We start from the raw sequence: 22,340 nt of genomic DNA on the forward strand, positions 1-22,340 counted from the left end.
GGGGTTCTAATGGTTCAGAACTTTCAGGCCAGGGATGGGCATTTATACCAGACTGAATATAGTAGACATGGGTTGACTTATACTTTTACCTGCAGGACGGATCAAGGGACCAGAAATGTCGGTATTGCAGCCGGTTGACTTTGACCAAACTGTTAATAAAAAAGAGGGTTCGTTTACTGACTGGGGTAACGTTGTGTAATATCGCATAAAGTCTAACTCAATTATTTTTGTAGCAATCGTATCAGCGATCTTTGGAACTAGAGCCTCGCTCGGTTTCGACATCGCCGGGGCCCTCATCCAAGTAAATGTAGCGTGAGCAGAATTATTTGCAAATGAGAACATGTAAAATATTTAGTTTAGTTAGTGTAGTGTATGTAGTTTATATTGTGTACCTATTGAAGGGGTGTCGATGTGTACCATGGTGGCTTAGTCACGAGGTTGGATGCTGTAAGCCCAGGGTTCGGGAAGGAGTTGGTTAGGGTCACTTGGTGCCCCAAAATAGCGCTTATTCACCTCTTTAAAATCCAATGTTCTAAGCATGACTTGTATGATCGTTCCATGATATGATAAAGGGATTACCTTTGACATTCACTGTTGATGCTTAACTGCAACTCGCGAGGCCAAATCTAATCGGAACTTTGGTAGGCCAGATCGAGGTCACTAGTTCTCGACATGCTCCAAAATGGTGTATCTCGTGGTAGAGGTTCTCGACTACAACCAAACACAGGAAAAATTGGACAAGGGAATGTTGGAACAGTTAAACAACTAAACCGACAACGCCGCGCACCAGACAGGGGTAACGACCAGGAACTCACCGATGGGTCCCTCGCACAGCCCCACAAAAACTATAACAGGATAAGACAAGATCGTATGGGGCAATCGCTTGCACAACATTCTCTTCAGACCTCTGCAAATCCCCGCGATGTAGATGCCCACACCTCCATTCAAGATCCTCGATCATCCGGTTCCGGGGTCCGTTCCCAAGCGGTTCAACGCCCAGGAAGACCAAATCTTCGTACGATGTCCCCTCGCCGCGACGCAGAACACAAAGTGGGTGAACAAGCAATGTCAAGGGTGCAACGAGAAAGCCAGCGTGGTGTACTGCCAGCAACGACTGGCCTTCGTGGGGCCCCTCGACGGATGAGATCTGGTGGGCAGAGGGTAGTAGGTGGGTTTGTAAGGAAGGAGCCGGGCAATCGCGGTTTTGCGGATCGCAAATCCAGGGCTTTAACTTTGGCTGATACGGCATCTACTGGCTCTGGTAACCGTCGCAGAGGTGTAGCTAGTCCAGGTGCCGCACTGGGTAACGAAATGAGCCAACGTTCGACAAGTCGAGATGGAAGTGGTGGAAAGAGAGTTGTTAATAGACGTATATCGAATAGCGAAAAGTCACCAGAGCGGCCAACTGGTGCACGACCAAGAAGCGTACGACGATGCTCTTTGATGGGATCAGATAGAGAGATGGCGGAATCTGCTTGTACGGCGGCATCGGTTTCACGCAAGGCCTCCATCGCGGCAGCGAGAAGTCGTCGAGATACTCGACGTGCTTCAGAGTTCCCCACGTCTTTACCAGGCAGCGCAACACGCCGTGCCAGTATTCGGCCGGCGGATAACAAAGATGTTGGTGGTGGGTGGAACAAGTTCATCTCCGAGAGAGCAAAGCCCGTTCCAACGTACACACCAAGTATTATGCATGACGCCAGCGCCCCAGCCGCTGAAGGCGATAAGCAAAAGAGACCGATCAGGAGGCGTGGGGTTCCAGTGCGAGGAAAAAGAGTACGTGCAGATCTGGTAAAGAAAACAAAGGAAACCATTGAAAGCAAGACATCAAAACCATCCGAAATCAAGAGTGGAAAAGTAGCTACCGTAGACCAGGAAAGAGCTAGGCAATTGATTGCTTTATTGTCGGGGGCGACGTATGAGTTTGTGGGTACGACCGAGACCGCACGACCTAGCCAAGCATCCACGGAGTCGACCGAGAAAACCGAATGGCTCAAGGCTAATAGGAGAAAGTCGGCTGACAGGGGAGGAGGAGACCAGTCTTCTTCTGATAAATCCAAGCAGAAGATGGGCCAGGATTCTAGTCAAAAAAGACGGGGCTCGAAAGGAGGAGAACAGACCAAATCTGATAAAAGAGCTGGAGCAATCAAATCCGAGAGTGGCCATAAAAAACCAGCAAAAGAGGGAGGGCAGGACGGCAAGACAGTCAAACCAACCAAACCCCGCAAAGAAAAGGCACATGCATCAGATGCGGCAGGATCAGACCAGACTTCACAAAAGCTTTCCACTCCTCTTATTCTCCCTCCATTAGTCCTAGGAGATGAGAGCCAACGCAGCACAGTTTTCAAAAATCGGCCCGTAACGGCCATCACGGAAGAAGAGGAAGAAGCCGAGATTGCCGCACTACTAGCTCAAGCCAAGGAACTCCAGTTGGCCAAACAGCTTCTGGAACCTAATACCACCCTTCCGATTGATTCATCCATTAGTGCCCCACCCATTTTCCGTATGCCGTTCCAAACGTGGGGTATAAGAAGACCGCAGCATCTTCCTTCATCACGTCCACCACCCCTGCATCAGCAGCCAAAGTACACATACAAGACGTACATGGATAACCTAATGCATCCAAATATACTCTTACCCCCTTTCCAGATGCCACCCATTAAGCAGATTTTGTATGGTCCGTATGAAGAGCAGCTTTGGCGGCTGTTTTATGGACAGGCTGGTTGGATTTCTTTGGAAGAGCTGCGTCAGATGAGGTATGTGTGTCCAAGTGTACTTTGGTTTGGTTTTGTGTTTGCTGGGGAGCTGATGATCTCCCCTCCATCTGTTAGCGATGCAAGGGGGATCTTGCTTCCGATGCCTTTGGCATGTCCGGTTGTACCAGTCACCGACGGAGGTTAGAGATATTTTGAAAGATCCCCGGTCATCATACTAGAGTCGCAATAGTTAGGAAAGGATGTATATAGCATATATAGACAAGCTCATGTCTAGATCTCCTAAAATACAGCGACTAGTATTTTCCGCACGGAATCCCTTTCACATGCTTTTTGAAATCTCTACGTTGTCCGCATATGATCTCCCGCAACTATGATTTTGCTTACGGATTAACTAGTCGATGCCGATGATTGCTGCATTGCCTTCAGTACAATCGCCTATTGATCGTTGGGGGCACTCATAGCACATTTAGACTGGTGCCAAAAGAGATTCCTAAGCAGGGCAAATCAGATCGTGCCTGGGCAAAGGAACTGAAATAATTTGGATCTAAAAAGCGCAAGTCTGGGAATCAAAATAGTTGGTTTGGTACTGAGACCGGTGTAAAGCCACGCAATAAGTAACAATCCCATCCACTCCAGTGCTGGCCGTCACAAGCTCACAAAGGATTTCAAAAGACAACTATATCCCAACCAAACAAATCTATTACCTATCAACGCCAGTAATTCACATAAACACGACACAATTTCACTCTATAGCAGTCCAATCCGTCCTCTGCTTCCCTCTCCTCTTATTCTTTTTATCATGCATTTTTTTCGCTTTACCCATGACTTGGGGTTCGGCTCCTTGATGAGGGTACACCTTGACCCGATTGAAATCGGCGGAAGCGTATTTTCCCATTGAACCTGCTCGTACGGTTTGTTTTTGGGGTGCAAAAAAAGCAGCGTCCAGTAGTGAAGAGTTTGGAGTGCTAAGTGAGGTTGCTGGTGACTTGCCCTTGGCGTCAGATGGTGGTGTGGATTCGGGTTTGCGCTTTGCAAAGCGCTTGTTTTTGTACATGGGTGCATTGAAGGTGTCGGGGTTGATGTTGGGTGGTGGGTGGGCGTAGAGGATTTTTCCGTTGACATAATCTTTGAGAATGTAACGGGCTGCACGGGCTTCGTCGGGATTTCCTTGACTGCTTTTTGTAAAACCTCTTGCTACGGCGTAAGCAACAAGAAGCTCCGTTCCTGTTGGCTGTCGATCTTCATCGACGCCTTCTGCATTGCGTGTGCGAATTTTGATTCCGTAGACGTTTTCAAGGACCCATTTGGGGACGCGTTGTGCAACCAGTGAGCTGGGGCCTGTGAATTCACGGAGTTGGTCAATGGGCAGAATGCCGTTGACCACTAGATCGGCTTTGGTGGTTGCAAACGAGGGGAATACAAGACCGGGACAATCACAGAGGATCATGCTTTCAGAAAGATGAATTGTCTGAAAATGCTTGGTCTTGCCAGGTGTGGAGGAGACAGTGACACGTTTGGCGCCCACTAAGGCGTTCAGGGTAGAGGACTTTCCGACGTTGGGATAACCAACAAAACCAATGGTGGTTTTTTGTCCACCAGATTCCACCTTGCGGAGCGGCTCGGGACATTCCGTTTCAAAGAGCTCGATGAGTTCATCGGCACCAATAATCCGCGCACGCTCTGGAACTTCGGCTTCCTCATCGACCTGTATCAATCCTGTAAAGGAGGGTCGTCGTTCCGATTCTTTCCGGGGTTGATCGACATCAGGTACACTTCCGTCCTCAATGTCGTCCTCCTCCTCATCGTCCTCGTCATCCTCCCGATCCACTTGCAGCTGCGCCAAGGCCTCTTCTGCTTTACGCTCTTCTTCTTCGGCCTCTAGTTTCTCTTTTGCCAAAGCAGCAGAAAAGAACATGTACCGAATACCCTCACGCTCAAAGTAATCCGCCCACTGCAGTCTCTGCTCGACCGTCAACATATCCGCCTTATTCACCAGCAACAAATTCTTTTTTCGGGGGTCCACTTCCTTGACGTATCGTTCCACATCGGTCGAACGAAACAGCAGTGGATTTCGGGAATCCACAATCTGCACCACCAAATCGGATCGCTCAATCACTCTCCACAATTGTCTCCAAACTTCCAAGTTTCTTTCGTAAGGAGTCATGATCAGGCCCTTTTCTTCCTCCAATGTTGCCAGTCCTCGCCTCCAATCCAGAAACGAATCATTTTCTCGTCGCTTGAGTTCCTCAGGTGTCGTCGTTGTGTCCCACTCTGGTCGTCTCGGAACGGTCAACAAGTGTTTATGCTCCTGGTGCTGTTGAAGAGTTTCTTTTTCCTTTTCGGGAGTGAGGAGGAAAGGGTTTTGATAGACGTTGGATACAACCGTGATGTTGAGTTTCTCCGCTGTGAATTCTGTGCCGGCGAGCTGGGCAGTATTGAGGAAGGCCTCAAGGTCGTTCTCTTGGGTGATGGATTGCATTTTCGTCCAGTTGGAAGTAGACTCGTCCACTTCTGTGGTGTGCTGAGACCACAAAATACACAAGGTCAAAAAAAACTCGCACTCTTTCGTTTTAACGTCAGAAGCTTGCTTACCCTAATAGACCCATCCGGATTCATTTTGGTATTTGCATTGAAGCGAGTGCGCATAAGCGCCTTTCCTAGGCCTGCCTTTTTCTTGCTTGTTGGTAGAGGCATAGTGAAATCTCAACAGTAGGTAATGGAATCGTAAAAGCAAGCGGAAGCAATGCAAAGTGGTATGCCAGATGAGTAATCCAAAAAGAAATACAGTTGATTCGAACTGATTGGCATTGGATGGAATGGGATAAACACAGGCAAGTGTGAAAGTGTTTCTTGCAAACAATATGGCCACATGGAGGAACGCAAGCGGAGGCATCAGTCTCATAGAATATCTATGCTGCTTGATATCTCACATGAATGTATTGAACATCTTGCAAGTGACATTCGGCAATGAGCCAAGAAACGTTTACATTTCCTCGATAGATTCAGTCAACCCCTATTAGTGACCGATCATGCAATCCGCACTTTATTAGTACTGTCCCGCCAAAGGTCTCAGACAGCGACACCCATCCTATACTTGTATGAATAGCTCTTGTGAATGAATAGTCGTGTCCTCCATCGCACATGAAAATCACTAGGCTATGGCCCATGCATATCTGACCTGCAAATAAACTCCAAACATCAAAACCTTCAACTTCACGCACGCAAACAAACGTTATCCAAAACACACAACTCTCTCCCTACGTCACCCTTACCTTCTCTCTCTCCACAAAAGCCGTTTCGTGGCCGCGACTTTCCGCTTGCCTCCATTCGTGGCGCCCACCTCAGCTGCGCAAATCACGTGCTTCTCTTGTCCGAAAAAAGCAAATGAAAAATGACACGGGCTATAAAATCGCCCCACAGTGGTTTCCTTCATCTCATCATCTTTGTTTTTTGAGCACCATGAAGTACCTCCTCCCCCTCCTCATCCTCCTTCCCACGACCCTCGCCCAATTCGCAACGGATTGTGGTCCATCCCTTCAAACAACATTCAATCAATGCGCGTCGAATTCGCTTACAGATGGGAATGGCCAACCTGCTCCAGCAGGAAGTTCGGTCGAACAGGCATGTGCATCCGTGCAAGCCAATCAGGCGGCGTATTACTGCTGTTTGTGTAAAGGATTTACCGGGATCCAAGGATGGTGAGTATTGTTTGGTTGTTGAGTTGGTGATACCGTAGCTGATTGAGAGTTATGTACAGTATTGCGAATTACTGCCCGCAATCGGCCTCAGCACCTTCGATTGGTCAGTCTGTTGCGCAATTTTGTGGTGCGTGTCAACCTGCCAGCTCTAGTACGGTCTCGCGGGTCAGTGCGAGCAATGTTCCCTTCCCTACGTTGAGTGGGGGATTGCCCTCTGCGAGTGCTACCCCTTCTGCTACGCCTGCCCCGACAGCTGGGACGCAGGCCAAGGGAGCCGCTGCGGGATTGGGTGTTCAGTGGGGGATTGCCGTGATGGGTGTTGTTGGTGGAGCTGTTGCGTTGGTGTAAGTGAGCTTTGGCACAAGCAACAAATTATTGAACTTGGGCGTGCGCCCTAAAGTGGTGAATGTGGGGACCATATAAGGTCGTGTACTTAGGTGTTAAAAGCCCTGTATCTGAAGAAATGTGAAATATAGTGCGGAGCCGATGGGTATTGGCACTAGTACATAGATTCCAACCAATTTAATCATAATTTTACTCGATTTAGACTCATGAACTATGGTTTGTTTGATCCAAAAATCCTATGTAAGTTGTCGTCGCCCATTTTCCCAGGCTTTCATCTTTTTCGACAGATACAGATATCATCATGCCGCCAAAGAAAAAGCAAAAGCTTGAAAAACCTACTTGCTTACATACCTGTAACAAGACTTCCTTTGCAAAAGCTTTCCTGCCAAACTACCACCAACGGCTTCTAGATTACATCGCCATCATCCATCAACTCGCCGACCACGCTTCCCACGCGCTGAAATTCTACATCCTATCTGCACCATCCTTCACCGTGAACGAGGAGACCATCGAAGCGATTCTCTATCTTCTCAACAAGGGGGAGGCTTGGCATCCAAGAAAGGAAGCAAAGAAGGCATGGCGGGATTGTTTGCTGCCATATGTTCAACGGTACTGCCAAATCGTCGGCTTCGTTCATCCAAATCTACGAGGCGAGCAGCAATCAGTCAATTACCTGACAGCGAGTATGATGACGAACCTGAAAGTCAACATTCAAGAGCATTGCATGACGATGCTGCTCCGATATATCAATCTGCGGCTTGACGTGAAGGGACGGAAAGGGCAACTGCCACCGAAAAGCGATGCGCGAAAAGCTTTCTTTACTCGGCTACGCTATTTAAAGTCAGTTTTTCTTTTTGATATCGTGCCCGAGTCGCTGGATGACTTGACCGCTGAAGAGAGTGAGCTTCTAGAAGAGATCTGGACACTTAACCTGCCATTTCCTGATCAAGACAAGCCGCTTGCCTACCTCATTGCCATTGACGCAATGTCCTTCTTTCCTGCATACTGTCGGTTGTCAAGCCTATATGAAAAGCATGGATTTCGACGGTTCAGTGCGATACCTCTGCGCCGCTCGCTCATCCAAAGCAACATTCGCATCGACTCTAAAATCCTGTACCAGCATATCCTTTGCATCACGCAGCGAGAAGCAGAAGCCGTAGAGAAGGTCGATTTATGGTTGCGCGTCTGTAATCTACGTACCAAAGCTTTTCGGTCTCGCTGTGGTATGCATTTTGAAGGCTCGATCACGACGGACGGAACCTCGGTGTCTGTATACCTAAAGCACCCAGAAGCTGACAAGTATGGAAAGCGCAGTGGTGGGAAAAAGTCAGCAAACATGATGGAGGCAGAGGTTAAAGTGCAATACGTGGAGAAAAACTTACCTGCTTGTCGGGCAGCAGAAAACATTGTTGTCATTGACCCAAACAAGCGCGATATTCTCTACTGCCAAGACAGCAATGGTACGACGTTCCGTTACACTGCCAACCAGCGAGCCATGGAGACAGGTAGCCGGCGATTTGCAAAGAGACGGGAAGCAATGAAGAAAAAAGCGGGAATTGACCTCATAGAATCACGAATACCATCTCACAAGACGATGAATCTCATGGACTTCACTCGCTACCTTCTCGTTCGCCGCGCTGATTGGGATCGTCGCAAGTACTTCTATTCGCATCCTGCCCACACGCGGTGGAAGTGGCATGCATTTATAAACCGTCAGAAGAGTGAATCGAACCTCATATCCAACTTGCGCAACAAGTACGGTGAAAACTTTACCATTGTGATGGGAGATTGGAGCGATGCCGGTCAAACTGCAAGATTTCAGACCTCATCAAAGACGAAAGGTTGGCGCACCCTCTTTACAACCGCATTGATTGTTTTCTTCTTGATGAACACAAGACCTCATCTGTTTGCCCTCGCTGTTCATCCTCTGAGTTTGTTGAGAAAGGCTTCAAAGAACGACCTCATTCAAGACCTTGGCGGCGACATGAAGGCAAGGTTGAAAAAGTCCATGGATTGCTGGGTTGTACCAACCCTAACTGTTTGCAGCAAGCCTGGATGATGCGCTACTGGAATCGAGATACACTGTCAACCTGCAATATGCTAACGATCGTGCCATCAATGTTGGATGGGCACTGTAGACCAGAGGTGTTCAGCAGGAGGAGTGTTCCAGCCGTAGCGTAGCATAGATTAGTTAGATTAGCTTTTCCGAACTGGTTGTCGCCGGTTCAATCCCTGGTGCGGGTGCTAGTGCCAATACCCATCGGCTCCGCACTAAATAGTAATATCAAGAATGTTATGTTACAACCGTCCCATCGCCTGCTGCGCACCAATGCGTGTATGTCATCCTTTGTTGCCATAGCACCAGCCTACCCAGATCCGCCCCTCACCGACGGTTGCCTGCATTCGCCTTGTGCGATGCCTGTCCCTCCCCGACTGTCCCTTCTCCTCCAGTCCCCTGTGCGATGGAAGAGACATGCGAGTACTTTTGCCCAGACGATAGGAACAACAGCAACAACATCATGCAACACCTCAAAACGAAGAGCCTGGATTGTAACCGCCGGAAAGCCAGGAAACGATCGCCAAGCCATAGCACTAGCAAAAGGGCTAGGATGTACCATTGAAATGAAACACATTGTTCCACATTCCAGTAAGAACACACATATACATCATCTACTACACAAAACAATTTCTAAAAGACATGTGTAGGCATCAAATGGCTTTTTCCAGTCTTTCAAAAACATTTCCTCGATTACCGGTCCCAAACCTTTGGTCCCCACAGCGCACCCACCGATCTCCCCTTTTACCTCACCTCTCCAAAGCATGATACACTTGCTCCACCCTACCCAGATCTAATCCTAAGTACCTGCGCCGAAACAACCCTCGCATCACTACATTTAAAAAAAACGACTCAAACACCGGCAGTCCATATTGGACTCCCGTTTGTCAGTGTTGAGGAATTTAATGTTGTTGTTGTGTGGAAGTATGCGTGGCCTGTTTTGGGGATGAGGCGGGATGAGAGGGTTGTTGGTGTTGATGTGCTTTTGGGAGAGGTTTTGGAGGGTGAGGAGAGCGAAGAGTGTGTTTTGGGGGTTTTGGTTTCGGGGGTTCGGGGACGGGAGTTTGGGTGGGGGGTTGAGGATGGGTCGAGGTTTGTTAGGAGGTTGGAGGTAAGGTTGCTTTGTGATGTTTTGGATTGGATTGGGTTTATTGATTGATGGTTCTTTTTTGTTTGTAGAGGCTTTTACGACATGCGAATCCACCCCGTATTCTTCTTGTGACTTGTCAATCGACACCACAAGCACTCGTACAAACCCTCCAGAAATGGTACACCTCCCTCCCACCGTCCAAAGCCTCGCAAATCACTCTCCTCCCATCAACAAAACACGACCACGTTTTACGGCATGCGACGCACTTTGCCGTATTCGGAGATGACGTTGCGACACTATCGGAATGCCTTGGGTACAAGAAACCCGTGTATGTGATTGGGATGCAGAATTGTCGGGGGGCTTTACGGAGGTTTTATGGGGATTTAGTAGCCAAGGCTCGGGTACGAGTTTTTGTTCCTGCTGCACATGCTGGGGATGGGGATGTGTTTAGTGATGTTGGGGAGCATCCAGAGTGGAGGTTTGAGGGGGGGTGTTTGGAGGGGGTTGTTGCGGAGGTTGGGAGGAGGTTGTGGGGGGATGGGTGGAGATGATTTATTGTATGGTGTGTGTTGTTAATTTATTGTGGGAAAACATACAATAAATATTGGAAAAGATAGATGTAGAGAAATGCGAGTCTGTTCTATACACTCCCATAAACTTTGTAAACGACTTTTTGTCTATCCACTCGCAACAGGACTATTATCTTCCTCTGATCCACGCCTGGAGACCCCCTCCAACACAATACTCTCAACATCCACATCCCGATTCGTAATCACCAAATTATCCCTATGAACAACACACCCAGAATCAACGTACCCCAACAACCCCTCAATTTCCGAGCTTTTGTGGCCCTTGATACGCAAACACTCTGCAAACGAATAATTGACAAGGCCCTTTCCGATTTCAATGACGGTTTCTGTATCGTTTTTGTGAATGATGGTGAGGAGTCGGACGCATTGTTGGGCATTAAATGTTCCTTCGACGCGGGCGACACCAGCTGCAAATAAAGAGGATCGGTGTCTGTTCATGACGGCGCGGACGGCGCCCTTGTCGAGGTAAATGGCGCCAAAGGATTTAAGACCATGGAGGATCCACCATTTTCGATCCATCATGGCGTTGGGGCGGGGTAAAAAGTGGGTTCCGTGGGTTGGACAAAATGGGGTATTCGGGGTATGGGATTGGATTTCGGCGAGAATGGTGGGAATGAGAGGGGGGTGGGAGAGTGTGATGATGGTTGTGCATCCTGCCGCTGTTGCAAGATCGGCTGCAACGAGTTTGGTCACCATCCCCCCTGTACCCAGATGAGAGCCAGGTGACGACACAGTTACTTTATCTCGTAGTTCCCCTACATCCTCTACAACACGTACAGGCCTCGCATCCGGATTCGTCTTTGGGTTATCCGTATATAAACAATCCACATCGGTCATGAGGAAAAGGTAATCGGCATTGACCATTCCAGCGGTAATAGCCGACAAGGTATCATTATCCCCGAACCGAATCTCTGCATTCGACACGGTATCATTTTCATTAACGATGGGGACAACATTCATTAACAAGAGTTCTTTGAATGTGTTACAGGCGTTTAGATATTGGGTCCGTTCCGCCAGGTTCTCCCTAGTAAGCAATACTTGTGCAATGGGGACATCAAATTGCGCAAAGAGACCATCGTACAATGCCATTAATCGCCCCTGTCCAACGGCCGCGACGGCTTGTTTGACGGCTAAATGCTTTGGACGGCGGTCAAGACCTAGACGGCGTAACCCAACTCCAACAGCACCTGATGAGACGACAACGATTTTGTGCCCGGCGGAACGGAGGTGGACAATGGTTTCGACCAGGAGGGAGAGGGTGGAGAGTTTGGGGAGATGGGTTTGTTCATCGCAAATGGATGTTGTGCCGAGTTTGAGGACGATGGTGAGAGAGGTGGGATTGGTTCGTCGGGGATTGGTAGGTGGAAGTGGCGGTGTTGAAATGCGTGCAGTTGTCATATTTCAACATGTACACCCCACCTTCTTTTAAAAAGAAAAACTAATAATGCCCACCAAAAAAAACAGAGATGAAATACAGCTTTCTTAAACTCGTTGATCGCGTTCTTTGAATCTTGTCATCTCCTCCTACGCCACATGAGCGTGGCTTATAGATGAAAGTGCAAACCTCACCGAGATCTACAACGCTGTATGTTAGGTTTTTTTTTCCTGACTTGTCTGAAAAACCATGACATGCCTACCCGACACGCCACTCACATTTGCATCCAAAGGTATACCCCATCGCTACATCCAAGACCCAACCCAACAAACAACAACACTATGCTGGAAATGCGGTGGAACGGGTCAAAAACCCAGCAAACCCAACCAAAAAACCACACCTCTTGATTGCTCGCCTTGTCAAGGAACAGGAACCATATCCCCCGTACCCCGCACGACATGTAAACCTACTATACGGCCATTTAGACCGCCACCTGGTTGGACTCCGCGTGGACCACGAACGTTTGGAGACCCACATGACCCACTCTGGGCTCCCCGTCCCGGTGACATGCTCACATCCCTCTCTGGTCATTGGATGATTTACCAACTTGTCCATGGACACCGGTACACGACTGATGATGTCCTTACAGCCGCTATCGCCGTAACGCATATGAAAGGCACGCATGTGGATACGTATGTGGATCTTGGGACGGGGTTGGGATCCGTTTTGGGCATGGTGGCGTGGAGTTTGGGTGTACCCAAAGCGATTGGGATAGAAGCACAAGGCATTCATGTGGAACTTGCGCGGAAAACAATATTATTTAACGGGTGCAAGAATGTTGAGATTGTGCATGGGGATTTACGTAGTACCGAGATCCATATAGATCCTGCCATGTTGGTTACGGGTACACCACCATATTTTCCTTCGAATCGAGGTGCACTGCCTACGCATCCCAATCGCGGGATGTGTGCATTTGAGTTGCGGGGGGGTGTTGAGACGTATTGTTTTGCGGCGGCACGGTACCTCAAACGTTCCGACAAGGCTCGATTCGTGTTTTGTCAGACGGGGTTAGAAATACCGAGATCAGAATTGGCAATCAAGCACGTTGGAATGCAAATCCACGAACGATGGGACATTTGGGGCCGCGCAACACAAACTCAAGCCCTCATCTGCATCTTTTGTTGTGGATGGGGGGAATGGGTAGATAACTACCGAGTTCTTCGATTGGATGTACGGGATAGAGAAGGGAATGTATCGAAAGATATGCGGGTGTTGATGGATGTGGTTGGTAAGGCGGTCCTTGTATAATCTTATGAGCATAGAGTTTTTTGTTGGGTGGGCGAGTAGTAAGATTGGTTTGTCAAGCGTGTTTTGGAATGTGGGTGTGTGAGTGGTATATGGGAACGGGCAGGTCCTTGTATAGTTGTGTTTTTTGTTATATATTTTTAGTGTAGAGGTGACAGAAACTGGCACTAGCTACTACACCAGGGAATAAACCAGCGACAACTGGCTCGGAAAAGCTAAGCTACTACTAGGCAATTATACACGCAATACGTAACGGTTGGTTCTAACCGGATAACTGCCCACCACCACACGCGGTCCCTACTAGGCCTTGATCCAGAACTCTTGATGGCATTGAAGCCAGACTCTTGCATCCAGGAGCAAATCGACTGGGCAGCGTCACAAGCTGGTGGATTTTCAGTGACAAGGCTTGGAGACTAAAAACTGCATGTCAGCGACAGAATGACAGAATGAAATGATGCAATCAGTACATACCAACCAAGCTCAACTAATGTGGCAGTATAATAACAGCTTTGTTGGTTCCGAGTGGTTGCTGCTGGTTCTAGTTGGTTGTAGTCATCGGGAGGGCGAGGTCCTCGGCACCACCACACATCTGCATTCTCATGGTTGGACTTGACAGTCGCGATGAGGGTTGCGCAGATGCTTTGCGAGTCGAGGATGGGTAAAGAGGAAAGAGGGAAGAGGGAGCAGGTCCCCCTTTTATAGACCTTCGGCATGCGCCTCACCGCAGTTTAAAAGAAAAAAACATTACAATCCATGCCACACGGTTTTGAGCGATAGAGGGGGTGCTGATTATGCGATATGATTAACCGGATTAATCCGGATAAAAATGGGTCCTAGAGCCATTTTCAATCACCTCCACACTATGTATATATTCTACGAGGCATTAGAGTTTCCACATAGATCCGATTACGTCAGCATAGTCCCCGCTCGGCCACATTTCGTTTAAGGCATCCTTTTGCACTTGGCAAGTTGCGGACTTTTACTTGTCAGAAATCACTTTATATTCCTTTCTACATGGTATTCCAAAGACGACCAGGTACGATCCGCTACTCTGCGCTTGTATCCCGATGATGGAGAGGACCTTTGTTATGAACGAAAACTAACAATATCCACATTCTCGTTCCATCTTTTGCGGAAAAAACGGTTTTATCTACAAGAAACTAAGAAAGTGAGTAGATCCTTATATCGCAACAAAACAGGATAATGAAAAACTAAAAAACTTGCAGTGACGACACCTACGTACACATACCCGGCTTTTCAAATCCGGTATCCACTTGGGAAAGGGTTTCCTACCAGCGGAGGTATAACCAAGCAACCAACTTGCACCGCCAGGTACTCGCTAAACGTTTGTTGGTATTTTTTAGTTAGGAAATCTCAATCACCTACTCGTCGACCCCGATCATCACCTTCCACTCTTCCTCGTGAAAAACCAGAGAGGGAGAAGGAGAGATCGGCGGTTGAGAATGAGTATATAAAGAATTTGCAGCAGCAGGTTTATTTGTTGGAATTGGAGACGAGATATTTGTGAGTTTTTTTTTTTTTTTGTAGTTGGGTTTGGGTTGAGTTTTTGTCATGTACTGACATCTTTTTTTTTTTTTTTTTTTTTTTTAAATGGGGTTTTTTTCTTCCAAAGACGATCTGGACGATCTAAATCTGGGAATGGTACCAAATTGTACATCATCTTTATTGCAAAAAAAAAAAGTCATTCATCAATGTCGTTTTTAGAGGACACTTCGTTCCCATTTCAGGGTACCGATGCGACGTCGGCATGTCTTAATGGAGGTGTACCCACCGCACCCCTCAACACCGTCATTAAAGATTTAAAAAACAAGTATGTCGAGTTACAGGAGGGGTATAAGCGACAAGTAGAGGTAAAAAAGTCTTTTTGTTTATTGTTGTAAAAACAAAAGGTTTAACACCAAAGAAAAAGAAACTCCAAGAAACCATCACAAACCTCCAAAAACAAAACCACACAACAACCCTAACGACCGAATCCCTCACCCAAACCCGAGACCAACTCTTGCAGGACCTTCAAACCCTCCAAACAAATCACAATACCGAAAAAGACGGCTTATACAAGACGATTCATACATTAAAGCAAGATCATGAGAATCTAAAGGCGGAAATGAGGCGATTGGAGATTTCTTATGAGAGGTGTAGGGAGGAGAAGGAGGAGGGTGTTAAGGAGGTTGTTGGGTTTAAAATGGAGGTGGAGCGTTTGCGTGGGCAGGTAAGGACTCGTCAAGGGAATTTGTAAAGGTTTTGTTTTTAACTGTTGTTTTTGTGAATGTTGATCGTTTTTTGTTTGTGAGGTAGGTGGAGGAACAAGTACAAGTTCATGACAAGTTGCAAAAAAAAGTAGAGGAATTGAGTCGTGATAAAGCATTTCTTCAGGTAACGTTTACCACTTTACAAAAAAGCATTTTGTAAATGTCGAGTGCTTTCTCGTTTTTTGGGGGTGAATCAAACTCTTCTCCGTATTTTACAAACCAACTCACCCAACGTTTTAAACCCATAGGCCCAACTAGAGACAACACCACCCCCACCCCCTCAAATCCCCCCAGAAACCCTCCAATCCCTCAAAACCCAACTCCTAACCTCCCAAACCCAACACCAACAAACAGAAACCCTCCGCCTAAAACTCCAAACAGACTGTTCAAACCTCATTAAACTCAACACGGAACTCACAATGGAAATCGAATCCCTTCGTGATGAACTTGGTCGAGAGCGCCGCGCACGAGGACATACTGGTCGTATGGAGTGGGTCAAGGAAACTGCTAATGTGCGACAAGAGGTTGAGGATTTGAGGGATCAGATTGGCATGTTGAAAATTAAGATTCAAGTGGGTGAGAATCAAAAGGGGGAACTAGTCGAAAAGGTATATACGTTTCTTATTTTTTTATTCATTATCGTAAATGGAATGTTTATATTCAGTCTTTTTGTGGGTAGCTTAAAGCAACGGAAACAAGTCTTTCAAAAACCCTCGAATCCCGCACAACACTCTCTGAACGTGTTCAATCCCTCCAAGACCGTTTACACGCCCAAACCCTCGACATCGTCTCCCTCAACCAAGACAAAAGGTATTTTTTTGCATCCCTCATTTCCAATATATTCCAAAAACTAGTTTCTCACCAACAATGTTTTTATTAGTATCCTCATTGACGACCTGGCAACCCTAAAAAACACACACACACTCCTCCAATCCAAATACGACTCTCTACTCCAAAAAAATCATTCACTCACTGTGGAACTCGAGGCGCATAAACAGCAACATGCGGATAAACAGAAATTGGCGAAATTGTTGAAAGAGGTCGAGTATTCTGGTGAGAGTTATTTGGGGTTGATGAAGGGTGTTCGACAGGTTTTGGATAAGTGTCAAAAGGATGAACAGGGTGATGCGGATGTAGAGTAATGTTGGGTATATTCATTTCAGTATTTTTTTAAATGGCAATACAAGTAAATGGGAGCTATGAGTCTACACGGAACAGGAGATACGTGTATGGATATGGTTTGGGTTGCAAGCATTTTGAATGTGTACGATTTCATTATGGCTGGAATAACAAGAGCAGATTTCTTCTTGTTCTTGTTATGACAACTCACACCCATCTCACATCCATCCCGATCTCTACCATGGTGACCCTCTCCATCCATATTCTTTATCGGCATGCAAAAACACAACAACGTACAGCGCACAATGGTACATTGCACAGAGGTAAAAAAGAAGATGAGGTATCATGTTTTCCCCTCTTTTTTTATTAATAACCTACATGACAACAGACAAAAAATATACTAGTAAAAAAAAAAAAAAAAAGCAAGACCAACAGCCATAGAAAAACCAGGGACAAAACACACACGAGCACTTTTTCGCAAAAACCCCCCTCCACTCCACCACTATGTACATGATATTACCCAGAAAACTAATCCCTTTTTGCTAATGGGCCGCGCGCGCCTCATAAAACTCTTAGGCACCACCGGAAATCACGCCTTGAGCAATACCCGTCACAAGATTAAACGAATGCCTCCAAAAGTAGTAATTGGACATTAAAATCAAACTCGTCGAAAAGCGGGCAAAGCGGATAAACTGTCGAATAGCTTCCACGACTTGAGCCACAATTTCATTCACGAGACGGTTAATGCGGTCAGCCCAGCGGGTATAACGAGCCAATTCTTCGGCTTTGCGCTGGTGGGCGGCCCGAATGTCCATTTCAAAGTTGCGATAGTTGCGGTCCCACGTTTGTTTGGCAATGGAGGCGGGTTCATTCGGGACGAGTTTCGAGGTAAACGTTTCGAGTTCGTTGATGCAGCTATTTGCGGCGCCTTCGACTTCGCGGAGAATGGTGCGGAGGTGCTTGCGGCCATTGATTTGAACCGGGTGGTTGCCCTGTTTGCGGACCTTGTCGATAAATTCCGTCCACACCGTGTTGGCAGCTTCGGCGGCCATGTTGGCCACGAGCGCTTCAGTAGCCGTGACCATGTTGAATCGGTTTCCACCGTCACGAATCTGGGTCAAGAGTTCGGTAATGAGCTGGACGACTACGGGCCCGTCGACGGGAACACCGCCGACAACAAACGGAACGAGCGAGTCGGCCAAGGTATCTGCGAGGGCCGCCACGGCTTCCTGGTGCACGGCGGTATTGCCACCCACATTAAAGGGCAATTTGGCAAAGTTTGTGTCAAAGCGCTGACGAACGAGGCGGCGCACGCGGTTTGTTTGTTCATCTCCGTCCTCTTCGCTCAGCAAGTCGTCCAAGAGACGACGGTCGGGAATGTCTCCATTGATGGACATGTTTTCCACGAGGACGAGCTGACGGGTAATGTCGACAGCGTCGTCGGCACTGGTGGCGTTTCCCATGTTGACGACTTGCATGACCGTGTCCAAGCCACCGGTCGTGAAGCAGCCTCGCTCGAAAACGTACATTTGGGTGGAGAGACGGGCGGCGAGACCAATGACAAAGGGGAGGGCACTCTGGTTGTGATTTGCCCCGCCTTCGCAGTCGAGAAAGACAACGGTTCCCGGACCGCGAGGGTTTTCAAAAACCATCATGTCGATGCCGTGAGTGCAAGGGACATTGCCAGGAGCAGAAGCGAATTTGTGGTCTTCGTTGCCGACCAAGTGCGCGCGCACCTTTGTCGCCGTATACGACTTGCCGGATCTATAAAGTGCAGGTGTCAAGTACATTAAAGAAAAACGCCACTCTAGAGAACATTACCTCCCAAATCCAGTAAAAGCGACAATGTGAATGGGCACTGGAAGCTGAGACAAGACGAGTTCTGCCTCTGGCGTAATGCCTGTAGCCGTGTATTTGATACTTGTACTTCCAGGAGCAATGGGAGCAGCAACCACCTTGACAAGAGGAACCGGTTGGTCAAGCTCTCTCCAGTCGACAGAAGGAGGTCTCCTTGAGCGAGCACGCGAAATGAGGCTGTTGAAAGTGCCAGACACGTCCAATGCCATGGATGCCATGGCTGTTGTATAAGAGTGAGAAAATGTACGATACGAGTTTTGAGAGAGATGAGAGAAAAAGATGATGATGATGACGATGAGGAGGAGGAAGAACGACAAAAGAGAGAGAAGAGAGAGAAGAGAGTATAAATATAACAACAAGTTTGCATGCAAAACACGTGAGAATTTCACATGTCATGAGAGAGAGAATAAAGAAATGTGACTATTCTTGGCATAATAATTATTGACAAAGAGAGAGAGAGAGAGAGAGAGAGAGAGAGAGAGAGTGGATGAGAATAGAAATGGGTGAGTGAGTGAGTGAATGAGTGAGTGAATGAAATGAATGAGTTGAGAAGAGAGAGAGATATATATAAAGAGAGTCTCTCCCCATTCAAATAGAAATGTCACACATTTAACAACTCACACATTTAACAACCCCCATTCACACACGTTTCTCTCACCAATTCAATTACAAACACTCACACACACTCTCTCTCTCACATTTGCATTTGGACATGCTAAATATATAGTCTCTCTTTCTCTCTCTTCTCTCTCTCCACACACACACACACACACATTAATATTCATCATAGGGGGGAATTCTCTCTTCACTCTACATGTTGATTTGTCATGACGCGTTTTTTTCTTGATTTATTATTTAATGATGTCACTTTTAGTCTCTTCTTATTTCAAGCCACTTTCTACTCTCTCTCTTTGACTTGCTAGAGGACATTACTCTTTCTCATTCTCTCTCTCTCTTCTCTCTCTCTCCCTGTCACTCTACTCTACTCTTGCGCACTCTACTCGTACATTACTCTATACAAATGCCTGATACGGTCATGCCTACTACTACTACTACTACAACTACTACAAACACTTCTTCATCGCAACGCAAAAGACCTTCCATGAACAGCAGAGCTTGCTCATATCAAGATACTTGTCGCTATCGCTCATCTCTCTCTTCTTCTTCTTCTCGTGAAGACTTGCCTTCTAAACTACGTCCTTCTACTCCTGGTGCTTCTGTCAGAGGGCCTCCTCCCACGACACCTGGTTCTCGCCCTAGTCCCTTTTTTCCTGGATTCTGGGTCAAGGATCCTGCTACTTCTGCTACAACAACAACAACAACAACAAGTATCTGGGCAGAATCCAGTCCTAGTTTGACCGGAAAATTTGTGTTTGAGACGGACAGCACGAGTACGCCATCTGATTCATCCCACACACAGCACTTTGCCTTCACAGTCCATGCCAACCGCAACCTCTCGGCTCACTCGCGTCCCGGCACTCCCATAGACGAGGCAGGTATCCCCATCCCTATTACTCCCGCTCAATCCGCCGAACGCGACAAGCAGGAAGAGCAGCAGCTGGAAAACGTGCCTCCCACCCACCGCAAACTCATGGTCGCCGTGGACGCGGCAGACCAAGAGGGGCTGAGAACCTTGGACTGGGCGTGTAAGGAAATGGTCCAACCTGGCGACACCCTCGTGGTGGTGCGCGTCGTCAAGGAACAAAAGGGCTTTAAAGGTGAGAGCATGTGTTTGTCTGCACAATGTAGCTTTTAACACGGAAAACTAAAAATTACTTGAAAAAAGGCGGCTATGCAGCAGCGTCTGAAATGATGAAATCCATTGAATCCCGTGCTCACGAAGAAGCCGACCGCATCACCTGCCATGCCCTCCGCGCCCTGGGCCAACAATCCAAAAAATGCATTGACCTCTACGTCAAATACCGAACAGGCGATCCTCGCTCGCAAATTCGCGAGCTGGTCGGCACCGAACACCCAGATGTCCTCATTGTGGGCAATAATCGCAAACGGGTGTCCAACACTTTTTTCCATGGTGGAGAACAAAGCTTTTTGCCAGAGGGGTCGAATGTACCTGTGGTGTCGAGTCGTGGAGTCTAGTGGATTCAAAACGTTTGTGTAAATGTGCTTTTGCTTGTGTGTGTGTGTGTGTGTGTGTGTGTGTATGTTTTTTTTTTTTTTTTTTTTTTTTTTTTGGAGACTTTCTTTTCATTGTTGCGCGTTCGAGTGGGTTGGTCTGGGGAGAGAGAGAGAGAAAGGCGACAGTTGGCATGAGACGTGGTGTACAGAATATATAAAGTTCGTGCCTCTACTGGTTTGTAGGATAAATGGAGAATGAGGGGGATCCTTTCGACGGGGAAGACATCAAGTCAAATGTACAGAAATAAAAAGATTACAGCCTTCTTGACTGTTTGCATATTGGAAAAAAAACACGGGATAGTGTTCCCATCCTAACCATCACATTATGACATTTGCTTCTAAGCACATTTTGGGATTTGCATTCTGGAAATTGCATTGTTAAGCGTGTCCCATCACGGTCATCACGGTCATCTCGCACATCATTGATGCGTCCCCCACTTCCTGGCCATCACACCCTTATTGCAGATCCAGTTGAAACCATCATGATGATGATGATGAGGGTCATCCGCACTACCGGATCGGTACCGATAACCCGGCTCTACCAGCTCTCAACAAATGACTCATCTGCCCACGTGCACACATCATCAACCTTCCCGTCCAAAAAAACCACCGCTTCAAACAACTGATCGCTCATTCCGCTCACCCCGCACACTAGACAAAGCATGGGTCGTCGTAAACCCATCGTAACAACAGATCCCCACCCTGATCTCAACGATGGGTCTGTTTCCGATAGCGAACTCCTCGCTCCCGCCGCTCCCAAACTCAATCTCCGCGAAGCATGGGAATACGAATTTCGAGATCAAGTTGATCCGACAGTGGCATTCTTTTATAAACCGCGAACGGTGCGACTTGTATGTCATACCCATCATGGTCATGTTTTCTTTTTTTGGTGCTTTTATGTGTGGTTTCATGTTGTGGTTTTTTGTAGTTGGTCCTCATGCTCGCTGGACTCGTCTACCTCGCCCTCTTTGTCATGAAAGACGATAATGTCGTATTCAATACCAAAGTGTACGTTCCTTTTATTTCTTGCCCACCCACCTTACATTGGTGCAAATGAGGGCTGACATGTCTTAGAGGCTTGGGCGCATCAGGTGCCATGCTACTGTTGATTGGCATGCTCCAGTTCCGGGATGGACCTTTTATCCGACCTCACCCGGCGTTTTGGCGGATTGTCTTGTCGGCCAGTGTGGTGTATCAAATGATTCTCGTTTTTATAGTCTTTCAGGTATGATGTACTTGTTTTGCAACCATCTGGGTGCCATCTTTGTAAATGTCACCTAAATTTTTGGTTGTAGAGTAAACATTCCATGCGATCCTTGTTGAAATATGTGGATCCAACATTGGGTGTCCCCCTCCCTGAACGATCGTATGCCGACAATTGTGAATTGACGGCTGAATCCCTCTGGGTTCGTTTTATTTACTGCTGCGCTTTTTCATTATCCCAAATGGTTTGACTTGTAAACTCAGGACCAAATGGACGTTTTTGTAATCGCGCATGCACTCGGATGGTACGCCAAAGCCATCGTGTTGCGTGATTACTGGTTTTGCTGGATTCTGTCCGTCATGTTTGAAATGATGGAGTATTCTCTTGCGCACCAGTTACCGAATTTTGCAGAGTGCTGGTGGGATCATGTACGTGTGATCGATTGTTCCTTTTGTTTTCGTACAATGCTGATTTTGGATCTATTTTCGAATTTTTGGGGATAGTGGATCCTAGATGTATTACTCGCCAACTGGGCTGGCATCATTCTCGGCATGAAGACCTGTCAATACTTTGCCATG

At 47.3% G+C, this 22,340-nt stretch overlaps 11 protein-coding genes across 13 annotated transcripts in view; 8 read left to right on the forward strand and 3 right to left on the reverse strand.

Annotated features, from left to right (window-relative positions):
• The first annotated feature begins 547 nt into the window (after positions 1 to 547).
• SPPG_03417 (uncharacterized protein) lies at positions 548 to 3,024 on the forward strand. Its single transcript, XM_016751685.1, has 2 exons — positions 548 to 2,756; positions 2,832 to 3,024. The coding sequence occupies exons 1-2, from the start codon at positions 673 to 675 to the stop codon at positions 2,899 to 2,901; spliced, it is 2,154 nt and encodes a 717-aa protein (XP_016609658.1). The 5' UTR covers positions 548 to 672; the 3' UTR covers positions 2,902 to 3,024.
• A 337-nt stretch (positions 3,025 to 3,361) lies between these two features.
• Positions 3,362 to 5,453, reverse strand: SPPG_03418 (uncharacterized protein). Its single transcript, XM_016751686.1, has 2 exons — positions 5,310 to 5,453; positions 3,362 to 5,238 (listed from the first exon to the last, which is right to left on the reverse strand). Exons 1-2 carry the CDS (start codon positions 5,409 to 5,411, stop codon positions 3,460 to 3,462), a joined length of 1,881 nt encoding a protein of 626 aa, XP_016609659.1. The 5' UTR covers positions 5,412 to 5,453; the 3' UTR covers positions 3,362 to 3,459.
• A 676-nt stretch (positions 5,454 to 6,129) lies between these two features.
• Positions 6,130 to 6,988, forward strand: SPPG_03419 (uncharacterized protein). Its single transcript, XM_016751687.1, has 2 exons — positions 6,130 to 6,415; positions 6,475 to 6,988. Exons 1-2 carry the CDS (start codon positions 6,177 to 6,179, stop codon positions 6,761 to 6,763), a joined length of 528 nt encoding a protein of 175 aa, XP_016609660.1. The 5' UTR covers positions 6,130 to 6,176; the 3' UTR covers positions 6,764 to 6,988.
• Positions 6,989 to 7,018: 30 nt separating this feature from the next.
• SPPG_09114 lies at positions 7,019 to 9,066 on the forward strand. 3 transcript variants are annotated; one of them, XM_016757271.1, is made up of 2 exons: positions 7,019 to 8,755; positions 8,807 to 9,066. In XM_016757271.1, the coding sequence occupies exons 1-2, from the start codon at positions 7,062 to 7,064 to the stop codon at positions 8,817 to 8,819; spliced, it is 1,707 nt and encodes a 568-aa protein (XP_016609661.1). In that variant the 5' UTR covers positions 7,019 to 7,061; the 3' UTR covers positions 8,820 to 9,066. The 3 variants fall into 3 exon arrangements, with proteins under 3 accessions (XP_016609661.1, XP_016609663.1, XP_016609662.1); XM_016757269.1 differs by having other exon boundaries at positions 8,811 to 9,066; XM_016757270.1 differs by having other exon boundaries at positions 7,019 to 9,066.
• A 109-nt stretch (positions 9,067 to 9,175) lies between these two features.
• On the forward strand, positions 9,176 to 10,575 carry SPPG_03420 (uncharacterized protein; the record flags this gene model as incomplete). The annotated part of the gene is made up of 3 exons (XM_016751688.1): positions 9,176 to 9,407; positions 9,467 to 9,927; positions 9,996 to 10,575. 3 exons carry the CDS (start codon positions 9,176 to 9,178, stop codon positions 10,455 to 10,457), a joined length of 1,155 nt encoding a protein of 384 aa, XP_016609664.1. The 3' UTR covers positions 10,458 to 10,575.
• Positions 10,448 to 11,975, reverse strand: SPPG_03421 (glutamate 5-kinase). Its single transcript, XM_016751689.1, has one exon. It carries the CDS (start codon positions 11,892 to 11,894, stop codon positions 10,584 to 10,586), a length of 1,311 nt encoding a protein of 436 aa, XP_016609665.1. The 5' UTR covers positions 11,895 to 11,975; the 3' UTR covers positions 10,448 to 10,583.
• An 89-nt stretch (positions 11,976 to 12,064) lies between these two features.
• On the forward strand, positions 12,065 to 13,416 carry SPPG_03422 (methyltransferase small). Its single transcript, XM_016751690.1, has one exon. It carries the CDS (start codon positions 12,121 to 12,123, stop codon positions 13,177 to 13,179), a length of 1,059 nt encoding a protein of 352 aa, XP_016609666.1. The 5' UTR covers positions 12,065 to 12,120; the 3' UTR covers positions 13,180 to 13,416.
• A 732-nt stretch (positions 13,417 to 14,148) lies between these two features.
• SPPG_03423 (uncharacterized protein) lies at positions 14,149 to 16,661 on the forward strand. The gene is made up of 11 exons (XM_016751691.1): positions 14,149 to 14,212; positions 14,334 to 14,344; positions 14,403 to 14,477; positions 14,541 to 14,700; positions 14,810 to 14,838; positions 14,902 to 15,047; positions 15,107 to 15,406; positions 15,493 to 15,570; positions 15,695 to 16,054; positions 16,126 to 16,256; positions 16,327 to 16,661. Coding segments are annotated over exons 2-11 (1,542 nt in total). The 5' UTR covers positions 14,149 to 14,212; positions 14,334 to 14,343; the 3' UTR covers positions 16,589 to 16,661.
• A 228-nt stretch (positions 16,662 to 16,889) lies between these two features.
• Positions 16,890 to 18,905, reverse strand: SPPG_03424 (uncharacterized protein). Its single transcript, XM_016751692.1, has 2 exons — positions 18,387 to 18,905; positions 16,890 to 18,329 (listed from the first exon to the last, which is right to left on the reverse strand). The coding sequence occupies exons 1-2, from the start codon at positions 18,638 to 18,640 to the stop codon at positions 17,138 to 17,140; spliced, it is 1,446 nt and encodes a 481-aa protein (XP_016609668.1). The 5' UTR covers positions 18,641 to 18,905; the 3' UTR covers positions 16,890 to 17,137.
• A 405-nt stretch (positions 18,906 to 19,310) lies between these two features.
• On the forward strand, positions 19,311 to 20,873 carry SPPG_03425 (uncharacterized protein). The gene is made up of 2 exons (XM_016751693.1): positions 19,311 to 20,140; positions 20,209 to 20,873. The coding sequence occupies exons 1-2, from the start codon at positions 19,444 to 19,446 to the stop codon at positions 20,517 to 20,519; spliced, it is 1,008 nt and encodes a 335-aa protein (XP_016609669.1). The 5' UTR covers positions 19,311 to 19,443; the 3' UTR covers positions 20,520 to 20,873.
• A 347-nt stretch (positions 20,874 to 21,220) lies between these two features.
• The window catches only part of SPPG_09115 (uncharacterized protein), a gene marked incomplete at both ends in the record, with an annotated part of 1,815 nt that continues 695 nt past the window's right edge, over positions 21,221 to 22,340 (forward strand). The window contains 5 exons of the mRNA XM_016757272.1: positions 21,221 to 21,409; positions 21,487 to 21,566; positions 21,633 to 21,783; positions 21,854 to 21,964; positions 22,026 to 22,264. Of these exons, the coding sequence (XP_016609670.1) occupies positions 21,221 to 21,409; positions 21,487 to 21,566; positions 21,633 to 21,783; positions 21,854 to 21,964; positions 22,026 to 22,264 (770 nt within the window). The remainder of the gene's footprint in view (positions 21,410 to 21,486; positions 21,567 to 21,632; positions 21,784 to 21,853; positions 21,965 to 22,025; positions 22,265 to 22,340) is intronic.

Source organism: Spizellomyces punctatus, assembly GCF_000182565.1.
Source record: "Spizellomyces punctatus DAOM BR117 chromosome Unknown supercont1.5, whole genome shotgun sequence".
NCBI lineage: Eukaryota > Fungi > Chytridiomycota > Chytridiomycetes > Spizellomycetales > Spizellomycetaceae > Spizellomyces > Spizellomyces punctatus.